Source organism: Adiantum capillus-veneris, chromosome 15 (assembly GCF_014529385.1).
Source record: "Adiantum capillus-veneris isolate H3 chromosome 15, ASM1452938v2, whole genome shotgun sequence".
In the NCBI taxonomy this organism is placed as follows: domain Eukaryota; kingdom Viridiplantae; phylum Streptophyta; class Polypodiopsida; order Polypodiales; family Pteridaceae; genus Adiantum; species Adiantum capillus-veneris.
The window spans coordinates 3,285,483-3,302,009 of record NC_140945.1 but is presented as its reverse complement, the minus strand read 5'-3'; the positions used below and the strand labels follow the sequence as shown (position 1 = coordinate 3,302,009).

Here is a 16,527-nt window from a genome sequence, read left to right as displayed (position 1 = left end):
ACCTTTGGCTTAACCATTATTGAGCTACTAGCAAGATCAACATGAACCAATATCAACTGAGCACTCCTAGACCCTCTCCACTACTCCTTGCAATTAACAATCTCTAAACCATGGGTGTGGCTGCTTGACTGCTAATTTTCAAAAGTTAAGAAGAGTAGCAACTAAAGTTTTGAGGTTGCCAAATAACAAAGTAGCATATATATAAATTTAGTTAGCATGCCTGACAATAATAAAGAGAGTAGAATGATTATTGACGACTTTGATTTTGCACTTGAAGGTGCTACTAATGATGCCCCTGTGTTTGTGAACTATCTTGTCACTAGGTTGCAACAAGCCATGGGCAAGCCCACTTTACAACCCCACTTTTCTATTCACAACTTATGGCGCTTCCTCTCCATATCTAGTTTAGTGTTGAAGAGGGGACATGAACCTCCCACCATCTTATGTAGGCCAATAAGACGTAGACCATTGTGATTAGTCAACTTATTGTTAATGTGAGTTGTAGCCTTACCCACCCCTTAGCCATATCTTACATAGGCATGGGAGGCAACTGGATCTATGGTGAGATGATCTAGCCCCATAGATCTCCAGAAAAGTAAACCAAGAAAAATTTAAACTCAAGTACCTCAATCTACTTCGCCCTCCCTGCCCACACGAGGATTGAACCCACAACCTCGAGGATAAGTGGCACGTGCCTTAACCACATCATCTATAGATGCCTTTTGAGGAATGTAGCCATTTTCCTTGAGTTTTGATGTGCAAACTTATCGCAATGTGGAAGTAAACTTGGGTACTTTTGTATCCGAGTTACCTTCAATGACAAGATCTATGGTGCTCGATTGAGAGAGGGGGGGGGGGGGGAGGGGGGCTTAAATTGACGTCGGTCTTTGAGCCCATCTCCCATGCCCGTGTAAGATATAGTTGAGGTGTCATGGGGGTGTTGGCCTAGTGGTAAAGGTGAGGGGCTCTAGGCGCACCCACTATGGTTTCTAAGATATAGATGAGGTAAGCCACCCTCATCACTATATGACACGGTAAGGTTGTAATATAATAAGGTCGTAAATTGTTCCATTCAAAATTCTCAGCGTAAGCTGTTTTCCGACATCATGGACATGCAGGGGAGATGGGAAGACATCGACCATCTGCTCCTGCGCCAAGGAACTTTGGTGGGTCCAGAGTTCGAACCCTGCGCAGAGGTAAGAAGCGCCCCCTTGTTTGTTCATCCTTGGGCTTCTCGCAGCTCTACCTGAGACACTTTCGTTTCTGCTAAGCTGCGGGAGTCTCTCCACAACGATCTTCGCGTCTTAGTGATTGGAGCTGGAGGTCTCGGCTGCGAGCTCCTTAAGGACCTTGCTCTTTCCGGTTTCGGCAACATTGATGTCATCGACATGGATACCATTGATGTCTCTAACCTCAACCGCCAGTTTCTCTTCAGGTCTTCATCTTCTCACACATTGTGAACACTCTCTTGTCCTGATGGGTACTCTGTCTCAGCTAGATCCTGGTAGGCTAGTCAGCTCTACTTACTTGAAAAATACTTAAAACTATCAATGTGAACTCCCAGCTATTTTTCAAATTAAAGGATGCCATTTTGTTTTCCTCTATGTCATGTGACAATATACTGCAAGAAAAGTTTTTGTGACAATGTCAATCTATAATAAGTCTTTGGATTAGTAGGGTCGGCATAGTTTTTCACTAAGATTCATAGCAAAGCATGAAACAGAGCAATGCTCTCTGCCAGTGTGCACTCCAAATTATGTTTTTTCCGTACGCGTCGATTGGGGAACCATACTCCTGGACGTGCCCAAGTCCAATCAAAGCATGATTGGGTTTTTTGGACTTTGATGATGAGAGGTGAGCTATGGTGAGAGTTAGAGCTCACTGCTCTAGCTTCCAGCCTCCTCCTCCCTCTACTTTCCACCTTTGAGTCTCTAGAGTCTATATGTGTTTTTGACTCTATTAGTTGGTATCTAGCGGCTCACCTCCTCCCTCTATATGTGTTTTGGACTATGCACACTCTCCCAGGTTTATGGCTTGCTTCTACACTTAGCTAGAGCCTACTTTATTGCCTAGAAGCTACATTTTTTTGGCCTCTCTATTTTGTTCTTTGCCTACATGCCAGTCACATTTTTCTAGTATTTGCTTTTGTCGTTCAATAGTGCCATCTTATTTCCTTATCGTTGAGAAAGGATACTCATTTAAAAGAATTATAAAAAACGTTTGCTCATTTTTGCATCTAAGCAAGTTTATTTTCAATGTTTCTTCCTTTGGAATGTTCAAGGTAAGAGCGTATGTACACCCTGCGTACAGACTCACAAGGGTGCCAGAACACTACCTAGGTTGTCGTAAACCCTAAAAATGGGAGTTGGCTTGTCCACGTGCACATAGGGTTAGATGTGCACGTGACAATAGCAGCTAGTGTTTTCAGTTTTCATCCCTTCCCTTGGCGGAAGAGCTACGGATGTGGTAATGCTACTCTCTCTGCTGCAGCGTGGAGCTTTTGGCAACATATTGAGCCTCTCTCTTGGCCATTCCCTCGCTGCATCGAGTGCTCACATCATTGTCCATCATCAACTGCGTTTTCAGCCTTGATTCCTGAGACAGATCTGTTGTGTTTTGCACGCCAGATCTGTTTTTTGTAGCCATTTCCTCTCACGTCGGGAGCGCAAGTCAGCCCCCACTAGCCCTTGGTGGCCATCTGCAATCCCACATCGAGAAGGATCCAAAATTGCATGAAATCAGCCCCGGAGGTGTCTCGTATGAGGAGTTACTGTGGCGACAATCATCATTCGAGTTAGTAGAGTCCGCACTTGAGGTATTGCATGTGTGTACATTTTATTTACGCATTCGAAAGCAAATACCACATCGGCAACGGTGTGGGGGGTCCTTGAGAGGGTTGGTTGGGACCCCATAGGGTGTCATTCTCTTTTCACTCTTTCTCTCTCTCTACACATCTCTACCGCATTCTCTCATTCTGTCTCTATAGGGAAAGTAAAAGGAACCATCATTCAAGCTAAAAGGAATCACTAACGCAAGGAAAAGAAGTAAAGGATTTGTGGAAGTATAAAACCTAGATCTTCACCATTTTAATTCCGCTGCACTTGACAGTCAATAATAAAGAAATACAGAAAGGGGCGCCGGTCTTTGGGACCAACGCGTCTTGGCTCGAAACTCTGCCGCGCTGTATTGTCTCTCTCTTTCTCTTTCTCTTTTTCAAGTTGTTTTGAAGTACTAAAAGTGTGCCAAGTGTATAGTTTGCAGTTATCTTTGTGTTTCCATCCGACCCCTTGTTGGAAGTGATTATAGGTCATTGTTTCACAAGTTTGTTTTGAAGGCAATTTGAGAGAATATAGTCACATGGCTTAAATTCTGGTCCTCGTTTCACCCACAAACTCGGAGATAGCCAATTCAGTGGTCTTAAACTTGTTAAAATCGTACATCTTTGAACAGAAGATTCAATGGGAGAAGTATTTTCCCTTGGTGGAGTTTGCTTACAATAGCACGGTTCATATGTCTATGGAGAAGGCACCATTTAAGATCATTGAGGGTGTCAGGAAGGTTACACCTACTCTGAGCACCAAAGATAATTTTTTTGAAGTATATTAATGTACACAAGATCTTGACACTGCGTTTGCCAAGGTACGGAGAAGTCTCAAGCACGGCATAAGAAAGCAACAGACAAGCACTGACGTAACAAGGAAGATGATTGGGTGCTACTATGGTTTGAGAAGGCATGCCTACGAAAACGGAAGGGTAAGGAGTGACTTTTTCTAAAGCTCAGTATGCGATACTATAGACCTTTCCAAATCCAAGAAAAGATAAATGATGTATCCTTCAAATTGAAGTTATCAAATACTTGGAAGATTCACAACGCATTTCATGTGAGTCTACCGAGAGCTTTTAAAGGTGAAGTGCCTATGGACACGGGGCCAAATGAGCAGCCCGAAGTGGAAGACAAGAGATCCTCATTCTCGAACAGGTCCTGGTTGACAAGGAAAGTGAAAGTGAAAGGCAAGTTGACACAAAGGTATTTGGTCAAGTTCAAGAATTATCCGGCTCTTGATGCTAAGTGGATAAAGGAGGACCAGCTTAATAATAAAGAAATACCGAGAGGGGACGCCAGTCTTTGGGGCGAGTGGCGAGTGCTTTTGGGCGCGAAACTCCGTCATGCTGTGTCATCCATGTAGCTTCGTTCAAAAATAGTCTTGAAAGCCTGCCAAGTCCTTGGGGCATTTGGCTAGGTAGTAATTGAGCTCCACCATTGCATAGCATTATCTTTGAGAATCCTGCGTCTCGAGAGATCTTTGATTCTTCTGTGTAGTTCCCCAAGGCATAGATGTTGTCAAATTGTTGTAGGAACAACAAGGCTTTCTTGCTATCTTTCACAGAAAAAGTGAAAAATCTTACTGTAGTTTTTTCATCCTTGAAATCTTTTGGTTGGTTTGATGCAAACCCCGGATGCTGATAATATGGATATTTATATGGGCTCCAACCATTGTACCCAGGAGGTGGTGGTGGTGGGATGGTGGCAACGGCGGTTGCATCGGATCAAGGTCAGATCTTCAAAGTTGACGATGCTGAAGCGGTGAACCAAGGGGAGAGAGAGAGAGAAATGAAATGATATATTAACGTCTACAAGAGGCCAAAATGACCTATGAGACCAACTGATTACAATGATGAGTCTAGTACCAAGTCTGGGTACAAACAAGAAAACTACAAACAAAGAACTGATAGGAGTGCTACCGACTCCTATGGGTGGCTGGTAGGCTGAGCAATGGTATCATGCCATAAAGGTACAAAGTGGGGATAAGTGTCACCATGATACAATATAGCAGTAGCATGAAGCCTATCCCGATCGACATTCTGGGTGTCGTGCTAGAATCCTGTGGATCCTCTGCCGCAATCTCCGCCGGTGCTGCGTGGCTCCCCTCAGTCGCGGTCGTCTCGATCTCCCTAACTCTGTAGCTCGATCAATGAGAGTACCGCTGATGTGTGTATGGGTGGGAACCGAGCTCTCTGGTGGCGGTGTCCCCTCTGACTCTGTGGTACTCAGACTGAAGAAATCTGAGATGCGTCTCTGGGACTGTCTCTGTCTTTGCCCATTCAATAGAGCGTCTCTATGTCTCTGAATCTCAAGTAGGAATAATCCGAGACATCTTTGATCCTGATATCTCATGACTCTGTCTAACGAGTCAAAATCATCTCTGAATAGACAATGAAAGCGTCCCCGTATCTCATAGTAGACTGTGCAGCGACATATGTAGTGAAACTCTGTCTCTGGCTCTGCATGGCATAACTGACATATCCTACTGTCTGCTGGTATGCCTCTGAATCTACCTGTCTCAATCCCAAGCTGGTGTGAAGATGTGCGAATCTGGCCAATAGCACATCGTAACCTATGAGATAGATGTGTGTCCATGTAACTGGGCCGTGTGACAAATCCGTCTGTCGTGAGTTGAAGAAGATGTTCTCTATAGAAAACCCTCTTCGTACACAACTCCCGTGATGGTTCTATCCATGTCCTCTTGCTATCAAGCTGGATAAGATCCTGCTGAATGAGTCTAGTAGTCTCCATCCGTGTAAGAGCCAAGGATGGTGCATCAAGAGAATACTGGAAAGGGGGCAGCCTGTCCATGTTGAAACCATGCCTCTGAAACCATGAGTTCATCTGTGCATACCAACATGATGTATCTCCCTGTAATGCCAGCTGTCTGGATGACTCGAGAGCAAGCCTGGCATACCTGTCCCTGGTGGTGTCCCATAAGCTGTGTACAAATGATACTGATCTGGTGAGTGCCTCAACCTCCATAGGTGGGGCAGCCAGCTCCGCTCGTATGATGTCATGTGGGACTGAGGCCTTGGCTCTAATCAGCCTAGAAATCATAGATATCAGGGGTCTCTCCATATTAGTCCATCCAGCACTGTCAATAGACGGTCCCCAAACCTGAACCGCGTAGTGCATAACTGAAGCGACCAAAGTATCGAAAAGCCAGAGCTTTGTTCGAGGTTCCTGGAACTGAACTTGCGAGCAAATCCTCTCTAAACCACCTAGGGCTGCATAGGCACGAGTCAATCTAGTGTCTGCTGCTACTTTCAGTGTGAACCTCGGTCCACTAAAGACCACCCCAAGATATGTGTATGCATCAGTGTACTCCATACTGTCCTGTCCATATGTGAAAGTAGGTGCTGATCTCCTAACCCACTGTGGCGTGGTATTAAATACCATGACCTTGGTTTTACCAAGGTTGACAGACAATCCACTATCCTCTGCAAAACTATGCAATGCGTCCTAATGTCTTTGCATACCCTCTGGCGATTCTGATATCAACACGATATCGTCAGCATACAATAAAAGAGGGATCCATGTCCCTGCAAGCTGAGCACCTCTATCACCTCCTCTGTCAATATAATCAGAGACCCCATCAACATACATACCAAATAAAGTAGAGGACAGTGGGCATCCCTGTTTCACTCCGATGGTGGAGTGAACTATGTCGGATATCCCCTCTGATGTGCGTACATGACCCATCACTGAACTGTACAATGCCATGATCCCCCACATCAGATTTGTGGGTACCCCCAATTTCATAAGCCGGTGCACAGAGAGAGAGAGAGAGAGAGAGAGAGAGAGAGAGAGAGAGAGAGAGAGAGAGAGAGAGAGACTTTTGAACCAACCATTGACCAACCTTGGCAATGGATTAGTATATCTTTATAATGGGCGCTACTCACCTTAGCAAATTGCCCTACCCATATTATATGCTCGGATACCTAAAGCGAGAAATCAATAGCAACATACGAACAAAAACTGCAAAATCACTGAACTTAAATAGAGGGAGAGAAAAGGAGAGTCGACATGGCACGACGGAGTTTTGAGCCAAGACGCATTGGCCCCAAGGATTGGCGCCCCTTTATTGCTCTTTGGAAAGTACAACTCCTATTATAAATGTAGGAGGGATGCCCAAAAGCAAAGCCCCAAAAGCATCAGGTTCAAAAGCATTCACACACAAAAGCATTTGCTCTCCAAAAGTGCACACAAAACTGCCAAAATCCAGCCAGCGTAGTTTACAGAAATTCGTACAGATGTACCACGTTAGCAATCAGCGCAAATCACGGAATTCCGTAAAGTAGTGCCACGTGGAAGCCAACGCGATTTACGGAATTTCAGCTCAGAGATCCAAGCTTTTGATTACTTGGCTTTAGGCTCCTTGGTCGGTGCTCCATAAGTTCTTTAAGTTGATGGGTTAGGAATTTTAACCCCTTTTTTTAGGCCCCTCAGCCTCAACTTTTTCCGTTTTTCAAATCTCAGTTTCTCCTTGTCCTCTCGGCCATTTTCCTTCCATTTGGTGTGTGTGTCTGGGCAGTACTGCCACGTCATCAATTTGTGACATCCCCCCTCTTGAAAGAATTAAAATCGCCCTCGATCACGCCTTCGAAATAGACAAAGGCCGCAATAAACCATTTCAACAGACACTGACTCTAAGTATTGACGCACTAGATGACACAAATCCAGCACTTATACAAAGATGACAATCACGTCACATCACATCCAGATCACAATTCAGATCTCATTCAAATCACATCACAAGACATCTCATGACAAATCAAATCAATCACATAAAAATTCATTCCAAATCTCAGACCATGACTGCAAGCAACGTATTTAGTAATCGAATCTAGATACATCTCGGACCTCATTGATGTTGGATTAACTAATCCCATATTGCGATCATGTCTATAGAGATTTTCAACTCAAGCACCGTCGTGTGCAAGTAGTCCTTCGCCTCAACACTGTCGTGTGCGAGAAATCATTTTCAGGGATCCCATTTCGAAGTACTTCTGTGGGAACCTCTTGGAATAGCCACTGTTAGACCAAAAGTGTTGAGGTAAAGTTTCAAATCCGAGGAGTATCAGCTAGGTCCTCCCCTTCCATCGATTTTGCATTTAATGCCCGATGATCTTAACTAAGAACCACCGTTCACTTTACCTTTCTCTTTCCTGTCTTGGAAAGCCAGTTTCTGTTCCGGAATGAGTATCTCCTCGCTCTCTTCCTCTTCAAGTTCATTCGGGAGCTGTCACTGCCTTAAAGTCATCATCATCTCATTCTTTTTTTTTTTCTCTAAATCCTGTTATCTGTTCATAAATAGCAGGTTCTTCTATACCACATTGGTTTCATTCATAATTCATGATACTTATCGGATTCATTCTGGAGCGGTCATTGCTCCCAGTTGCATTCATCATCATCGACATCACCTGTCATCTGCACACAACTAGCAAGTTCTTCCAGACAACATTAATCTCATATATAAATGAGATTTACCTTGGGAAATTCCTGTTTCAAAGTTCTTCATTCACACACTTAGTTCATACTGAACATAGTGTTTCAATCATCTAGTCATCTCATCCGTCCAGAAGTCTTGATGCACCTAGATCCTTGTGTAGCCATCTCATCCCGCAGGAACTCTTAATGCATTCACCATAATAACCAGTCATCTCATTCATATGGAATCTTGATGCACTAGAATCATTCGATATGCGTCATCAATCATTAATTCAAAGTCATCATTCTTATCTCGAATCGAAAGGATATCCGATTCATTCCTTCTCGATCTCACCATCTCATCCTTGATTTCACGTGCAAAACAGGCAAGGAGATGGCTCACCTCGTTGCAAAAGAGTGGATGTCGAGCTCCATGCTTCCCAATCCATGAAGAAGCGAGTTCCTCGCTCATATTTCCGGTTATGTGTCACAAACAACCAGATTGTCCGTACATTAGTATCTCTTTCAGTGTCCTTTCCAGTATCTGGTTCATCTTCTGATCAACATTCTAGTTCTTCCTGTGAGTAAAGCTTCTGCTTTTCTGCACTCGTCTGTCCTTTCAGCTTTTGTCTCGTCCTGAGAGGAGAATCAATGGCCTCATGCCATCTCGAGTGAATCTCGTAATTAGGTAATCTTCAGGTGTTTCGCGAATCTCGGGTCTCTGGAGTATTTCATCAATCTTTTCACACCCATGTCAACCTGCAATGGACGCTTGGATTCTGCTTTGGCAAACTTCTCCACCATTTTTTTTTTTTGGCCGAAATCTTCATTCTTTTCTTCAGTTCTCGCGTCGGATTTCAACTTTTCTTTGCCTTCCCTGTAACAATGTCAGACTTTGAAAATAATTAATTTATTTACGAGAAAATAGTTATCTAATTAATTGTGTGCACATGAGAATAGAACTAGCAGTTCTAGGGCCTCAAGTGCATCTAGACTTGGGCCAATCTCCAGAGCACCTCAGGGAGACCCTAGCATAAAATACCCTGAAGCCCTAGTGATTGGGAAATCGAGTCTTCAATAAGGGGTAGGTAGTGTCTTCAGATTTAGGTTCAAAAAATCATGCGTGTCAGTGCGAGCACAGGAATGAGATCGGGTCCTTAAATCAGTAACCCTAAGGCCTCAATTATTTTTACGGCCTTAGGATAAGTCAATCAAACTAATTTAAATTGTTTGTGTCAGACCAAATGACCGGAAAAGTGCGAACAGGTAATGCCAGAGTAGTGCCGGTACGGCATTGTGCTGGGAAGCAGCTAACATTTCATTAGTTGCATCCATGTGTGCTGCGCAAAGAGATTCTTGTGTAGAAGCCTGTAAAAACTCCTGCATCCTTGGGTTGCTAGCCAAATGCTGAAACATTTCCATGCAGTTACGCAATTGAGCTCTAAACGTCGTGTCCTATTCTTGAAGAGTTGAAGGAACTTTCTCTGTGCCATGTGAGGAAGATCCCTCTTGAGGTACTTGGTCTCTCTTCTCTGTGATAACGACAAACTTTGTGTTGCTTCACCCACAACAATCCACGCTGCACTTTTTGAAAAAAAGTGAGTATCCCGTGATGGAACCATATAACCGGCTTGTACACAGTAGAGGGCGGAAAGCACTCGGAAGAAAAGAGAACACGATTGCGTCCAGCGACTAGAATGTCACTGCGCACACGAGACAGACACCTTGTAGGCCCCAAAGACTGGCGCCCCTTTCGGTATTTCTTTATTTAATTAAAAGTTGACGATCCGAACACTTGGACCAAACTCTCACAAAGTTGTCCAAACCTGGCGAGGGCTGAGAACGCAGGCTTTCTGTCACAAGACGAGCACACGTGCCAATGGAAAAGAATAGGTTGAAGAGACTTTAAGCACTTCAATAACAACTGAATTGAAAGAGAGAGAGCACACGTGACACGGAGTGGCGGAATTTCACCCTAGAGAGCATTGGCTCCAAACCTTGGCGCCCCTTTTAGTATTTCTATATATTACTTGAACTCAGTATAATGCCGATACTCCATCCTCTGCACTTCTCGCGGAGCATGTCTGAGGATGAGCCCTTTGCACTCATTTAAAGGCCCTTGGCCTATGAAAAGCAGTTTACATGAAAAGCCTTCAAACTCAAAGCATCTGGTCCAAAAGCAGATGCCCAAAAGCTATCAGCGTGATTTACGAAAATCCGTACAACTGCCACGTCAACATTGTCAACGTGTATTGCGGAATTTCGTACTGGTGCTGCCATGTCAATCCATCAACTCTTGGACAGACAATGTTTCTCTCAAGGTGGAAAGGTACGTAGTGTACGGTACGGTTTAGGTACGTACGGAACGTACTTCCGTACTGAACCAACCTTTAGGTACGTGATAGGTACGTACCATTTGTAAAAAAAGACAATTACACTAAATTTTAGTTCACAGACCTTTCAAAATTCAGCCTCATTAACAATGCAATGCTTAAAATGAACATATTGATCAAAAAACTTAATGACTCAAGATTCAATACTCAATGAGAAAACCAATGACCATAAATCATAAGACCAAATAACAACTACAAAGTTCAAACATCATGTCCATGGCATTAGCCAGAAGTGGGCATATACCATACAAATTGAATCAAGATCCAAAACAAAGTACTGTGAAATACTACAATGCCATAATAACAATAAAAGTCTGCTGTAGCCTGTCCTCCAAAGCATGAAGTCACCAGTGTGCACTAAGACGTGTGGCCTCAAAAGTCTGTGTCAGATGCGGAAGATGAATCGTCGGTAGAGAGCAAGCCCCCATCATCAAGGACATTGCCCTCCTCATCAAACTCAGGGTCAGGCTCAACATATGTCAACTCTGGTACAAGCACCTCTGCACCACAAGCCTCCTCAGGCATATCAACAATCTCTGCATGGATGAGCCGGACAGCTTCATTCGCTCGCCTGCGAATGGAGCAAATAGGAAGCTTCCCCCTGCGAATACTCTCTCGTCTCACGGTGTCTGGATCTCCTCCCACCGTGCGTAGAGGAAGGCTAAGAGCTCGTGCACGTGATCTAGTCACACGACGATCCACGCTCTCGAGCTCTCTATGCAGCTCTCTGAGAATCTGCTCCTGCTCGTCTCTAATCTGTCGGTCCACCTCCTCTGGTCTAGGATCATCTACCATTTTCAGCTCTGTCGCATCAACCTGTTGAAGAGTAAAATAAAGTTAAACTGACGTATTTATGGCATATGCTTGCAGGTTGAGTTAAAGTGGCCAACATCAAGGTAATTACCTGTTTGGGTTGCCCCAAAGAATGGTAACTCCGCACGAGCCTCATGTTGGCTCTGCAATACACTAACTTCTCCAACTGAGAAGTGCTAAGGCGATTTCGAATCTTCGTGTGTATGAGAGAGTAAGCACTCCAATTGCGCTCACATGCTCCAGCCGAGCAATCCTGCTCAGTGATCAAGCAAGAGCGCAATCATCAGCAAGAGAGTGACAAGTGTCAAGTAATATAAAGATGAAGTTAGAAGTTTAAAATGATATGTACAATGTAATCATGGATGACAGTTTCCTAACCTGGGAAAGGATACGAAGAGCAATGCGTGAGAGGTTGCGAAGACCAACTCTCCCATACGAGTGCCACCACGTCAAAGGATACTTTGTGGCTTCCTTCCTCAAAGAAACTGCTCTCGTGAAAGAAGCGCCAATGCCATTCATGTAGTTGGTGAATTCCTTGTCTATCCCAAGCTGATCATCCTCTGAAAACATGAGCCCAACATACTCTGATTGTTTTGTGCTAAGCAAGGTATCACTCCATAGCTCTGGCGACCTGTAGAGAGGATGAAGCATGGCAGCCATCGCATGTATGGGACGGCTCATGAAAGTCCAGCGGCTCTCAACACATCCCAATAAATCTGATCGGCTGAAATATCAAAACAACTTGTCAATACAAGTTAACCGTTATAACTTAGACTTGATGGTTAAAATAGACAAGTTACAACCATTAGAACATGAGGAACCCTTACCGATCAATAGTCAACAGATCGCATTTGGAAACATGGTCTTTCATCTGCATAAACATATGATAGACTAGTCCCAAGGTCGATCCCTCCATATCCGTCAATCGAAGGAGGACGTAGACTGGCTTGAGTGCCACTGAAAGAGCGTGCACTTCCTGCCAAAAGCTCTCATCAAGGATCCGCCTCTGCAAGTATTTTGTAGATTCATCCTGCGATCTTGACATGCCTCGCCATTTTGGATCCACCACTGTCTGTAGTAGTGGATCTCTAAGTTTGTAGAGCCTCTGTAAAACCAAGTAAATGTAGGCAAACCTGGTTTTTGAAGGTCGAACCATATCCAAAGTGCTATGGCTGCGGAAGATAGCAAGAGCCTGATGTTTCTTGCGAAAGAATGTGGTGACCTTGACTACATCTGCAACTATGGGCTGCACCCATGAAAGTTTGCCAATATCCTCCATGAGCAAATCCAAACAATGTGCAGCACATGGAGTCCACACTATGCCAGGAAAATGTTGCTCCACCATAAATCCCATTGCCTTGCAATTAGCTGCATTATCTGTCACCACCTGCACAACATTCTCCTTGCCAACCTCCTCTATGGTCGTTTTTCTCTGTCTCCTCTTTTGTAGGGCCGGTATGCTTTCAGAAAAGCACACGCCTGATGCTCTGATACCACTATCACAAGACGGGCACCACGTGCCAATGGAAAAGAACAGTCTGAACAGACTTTTAGCACTTAAATAACAACTGAACTGAAAGAGAGAGAGAGCACACGCAACACGGAGTGGCGGAATTCCACCCCAGAGAGCATTGGCCCCAAACCTTGGTGCCCCTTTTGATGCTTCTTTATATTACTTGAACTTAGTACAATGCAGGTACTCCATCCTCTGCACCTCTCGCGGAGCGTGCTAGAGAATGAGCCCTTTGCACTTATTTAAAGGCCCTTGGCCTATGATGTCACGTGACACATCCAACCCTATGTGTCCGTGGACAAGCTACAACATGACCAGGGTTCAGTCAGTCAAGTCATTCTAGAATAGGAAGTGATCTGACACTTTTGTGAGTCTGTTCGCAGACCGTGCATGACCAGTCACTTAGATTAGATGCATATCCTTTGGTTGCACACAACATGATCATCAGCATTCCCATCAGAATCCATCAGGGGAATTTTCTAGTGCAGTAAACCTATTTTCCCTATTTTTGACATTTTTCACTTATTATTTTTAAGTGACTTTTGTTGGAAAGTAGTTAGGGCAATTTTGCTAAGTTGTATAAATAAAAACCTAGCGCTAGCACTTTCTGGCAGAAGAGGCAGCAGGGACTTGACATCCAACAGTGCACCTTCTCAGCAAGCCCCCCCCGGGCAGGAGACTTAGCGTTTTCAGCCAAGGACAGCCAGTGTTTTTATCCATTGCAGATCAGCCCCAGTGTTTTGCATTGCAGACCAACCCGGCGACAGCAAGACACAGCATTAGCCTAGCGTTTTTGCAGAAGCACAGAATTCAGCCCTAGCGTTTTTGGTTTGCAGATCAACCTCAGCGTTTTTGCAGATCTTCGCGACAGAATCAGCCCTAGACTCAGCGTTTTCAGTTTTCAGTAGTCAGACTCCATAGTAGAACCCCCGAAGCTCGCAGATCTCACCTTCCCGCAGCAGATCCTCGCCGCACGGTCAGATCCCGCGAAGTTTGCAGATTCAGCCCGGAAATGCAGATTTCAGCATCTGCGTTTTCAGCGCGTCGTCGTCACCGAATCGTCATCGACATAGAGTCAGAATTCAGTAGATAAAGATTTGCAGATTTCAGCCCTTAGCGATTTCAGTTTTCAGCCCGTCTCGTTGTCGTCCTCATCGTCGTCGACAAGTCCAAGCATTGTAGAGATTGTGCAATCAATAGTAGACCGCTCTCGCCATAGAGAGTGGGGCCTTCGGAGGAGGGTTTGACAACATTTTGGTGTCGTATTCTCTTCTCTCTCTATCTCTCAGTCTCGGTACCTTCATTCATAGTGCTCACCACTTTGTTTGTGTCCATTGCACTCTCTCACTAAAGGAACGGAAGGCTCTCCCTTCCGTAAGTAAAAGGAACCCTTGAGCACAATTCGGAGCACTCATCTTGAGCAAGTTCAACATTCATTCCGCTGCACCTTACATATGAAAAGCAATTTACATGAAAAGCCTTCAAACTCAAAAGCATTTGGTCCAAAAGCAGATGCCAAAAGCTGCCAGCGTGATTTATGAAAATTTGTACAATTGCCATGTCAGCATTGTCAGCGCGAATTGCAGAAATCCGTACAATTACTGCCACGTAAGCACTGTCAACGGGATATCCGAAAATCCGTACTGTTGCTGCCATGTCATCAGCTCCACGCAAATGTTTTTGTCTGTGTTGCTTTATTTGTTCTTCAAGTCCCATGGGCCCCATCGGACGGTGTAACAAACTTGGACACCCCAAGTCAAGATTCTACCGCGATAGAGCAGAGATTCACTTCAAAACATTTAACAATTCACAATTAGGTCGACATTGGCCCCAAAGATTGACGCCCCTTTCGGTATTTCTTTTTGTATTAATCTGTGTTCAAAGTACAAGAGAGTGGGTAGGTGCTCACTCTCAGACTCTGCGTCCAGATGCTCTGAGAAGTGAGGCCCTGCCCACTAATTTATTGATACAAGGGATGCCCAAAAGAAGAGCCCCAAAAGCAGTAATTTAAAAGCTTCTCTTTCAAAAGCAATTATCCCCAAAAGCTGCCATTAAAACAACCAGCGTAATTTCAAGAAATCCGTACGCTGCCACGTCATCAGCAACGCAGTCAACGCAAAAAGCGGATGTTCGTACTATTTGTCACATCAGCCTGCCAGCACATTCTGTGCCACGTTTTTGGGACTGCCATGTGTCTACTGTCAACGCATTTTCGAGGCAGATATGAGCAGTGTGTGTGTGTCCGGGGTTAGCCACGCCACCCATTTGTGACATACCCCCCTCTTGAAAGCATTGTAATCGTTCTCGATTATGTCTGCAAAACAGACAGGGGCCATAAACTGTCTTAGCAGACACTGGCTGTTAGTATCAACGCACTAGGAACAACACATCTAGCACATGTACCAATTGACAGTCACATCACAGGACATCACTTGACATCACAGGACATCACATGACAAATCACATTCAAGATCATTCCAAATCTCAAACCATGATTAATTGGCAACGTATTTAGCAATCGCATCTAGATCCAATTGGGACCTCACAGATGCCCGATTAACTAATTCATATTGCAATCATGTCTATAGAAATTTATGAGACCAAAATACTGCAGTCATTTCGTCTATCAGTTCCTGCACTCAAGCAAGTCAAGTACAAATCAATCAATATCATATTCGATGTCGAGAATTCCAGTTCGTAAAGTCATACAACAGAATACTGTCAGCCCAATAGTATCCTTGAAACCCAAAGGGACATCAATGACTCTATATCAAAAATCGGGGTAATCTGTTGACAAAGGAGCGGAGTGACTCCCCTCTTGTGTATGCCCACTGCACTAGATTCACCCATGGTTCTATCGGAGTAGACTATGTTAAACCGAATGCTTCAAGGTAAAGTTCCACAATATGAGGAGTATCTGCGAGGTCCTCCTCCTCCATCCACTTCGCATCCAATGCAGGATAGTTATTGAATTTGACCAAGAACCACCTAATCACTTTACCTTTAATCTTTCTATCTTTATGTGCTAGTATCTGTTTTCGAACGAGCATCTCCTCGCTTTCCTCCACTTCGGGTTGCTCATTTGGCTCCTCATCATCGGGCACATCGCCTTTAAAAGGCTTCAAGAGACTCACATGAAAAGCATTGTGAATTCTCCAAGTATCGAGCAACTTCAGTCTAAAGGAGACATCATTTATCTTTTCTTATATCTGGAAAGGTCCACAGTATCTCATGCTAAGCTTTGGAAAAAGCCGCTCCTTTCCCTTTTTGTTTCTTAGGCGTGCCTTCTCAAAACTAAGAGCACCCAATTGTCTTCCTTTAATTTCAAATCGCGACGGTGTCGATCTGCTGCCTTCTTTTGTCTTTCCCGAGATTTCGCTAAAGCCTCCCGGACCTTGGCAAAAGCAGTGTCCAAGTCCCTCGTGTACTGGTCGTCTTCAAAAATCTTATCTTTCGTGCTTAGGAAGGGTGGAACCTTCGTAGCACCTTCAATAATCTCAAATGGCGCCTTGCCCGTTGAAAAGTGGATCGTGTTATTGTAGGCAAATTCC

At 44.3% G+C, this 16,527-nt stretch overlaps 2 protein-coding genes across 2 annotated transcripts in view; one reads left to right on the top strand and one right to left on the bottom strand.

Moving 5' to 3' along the window:
• The first annotated feature begins 1,036 nt into the window (after positions 1 to 1,036).
• ECR1 (E1 C-terminal related 1) overlaps positions 1,037 to 16,527 on the top strand; it is a 38,699-nt gene continuing 23,208 nt past the window's right edge. The window contains exons 1-2 of the mRNA XM_086529949.1: positions 1,037 to 1,196; positions 1,272 to 1,435. Of these exons, the coding sequence (XP_086386075.1) occupies positions 1,107 to 1,196; positions 1,272 to 1,435 (254 nt within the window). The 5' untranslated portion in view covers positions 1,037 to 1,106. The remainder of the gene's footprint in view (positions 1,197 to 1,271; positions 1,436 to 16,527) is intronic.
• LOC147440180 (uncharacterized) lies at positions 11,023 to 11,599 on the bottom strand. The gene is made up of 2 exons (XM_086483487.1): positions 11,555 to 11,599; positions 11,023 to 11,466 (listed from the first exon to the last, which is right to left on the bottom strand). The coding sequence occupies exons 1-2, from the start codon at positions 11,597 to 11,599 to the stop codon at positions 11,023 to 11,025; spliced, it is 489 nt and encodes a 162-aa protein (XP_086339613.1).

Bases quoted from the DNA above. Each gene is read 5' to 3' on its own strand.
- LOC147440180 (XM_086483487.1), bottom strand. From the start codon at position 11,599: ATGAGGCTCGTGCGGAGTTACCATTCTTTGGGGCAACCCAAACAG. The intron at 11,467-11,554 runs GTAATTACCTTG...ACTCTTCAACAG, and splicing joins CTTTGGGGCAACCCAAACAG to GTTGATGCGACAGAGCTGAA.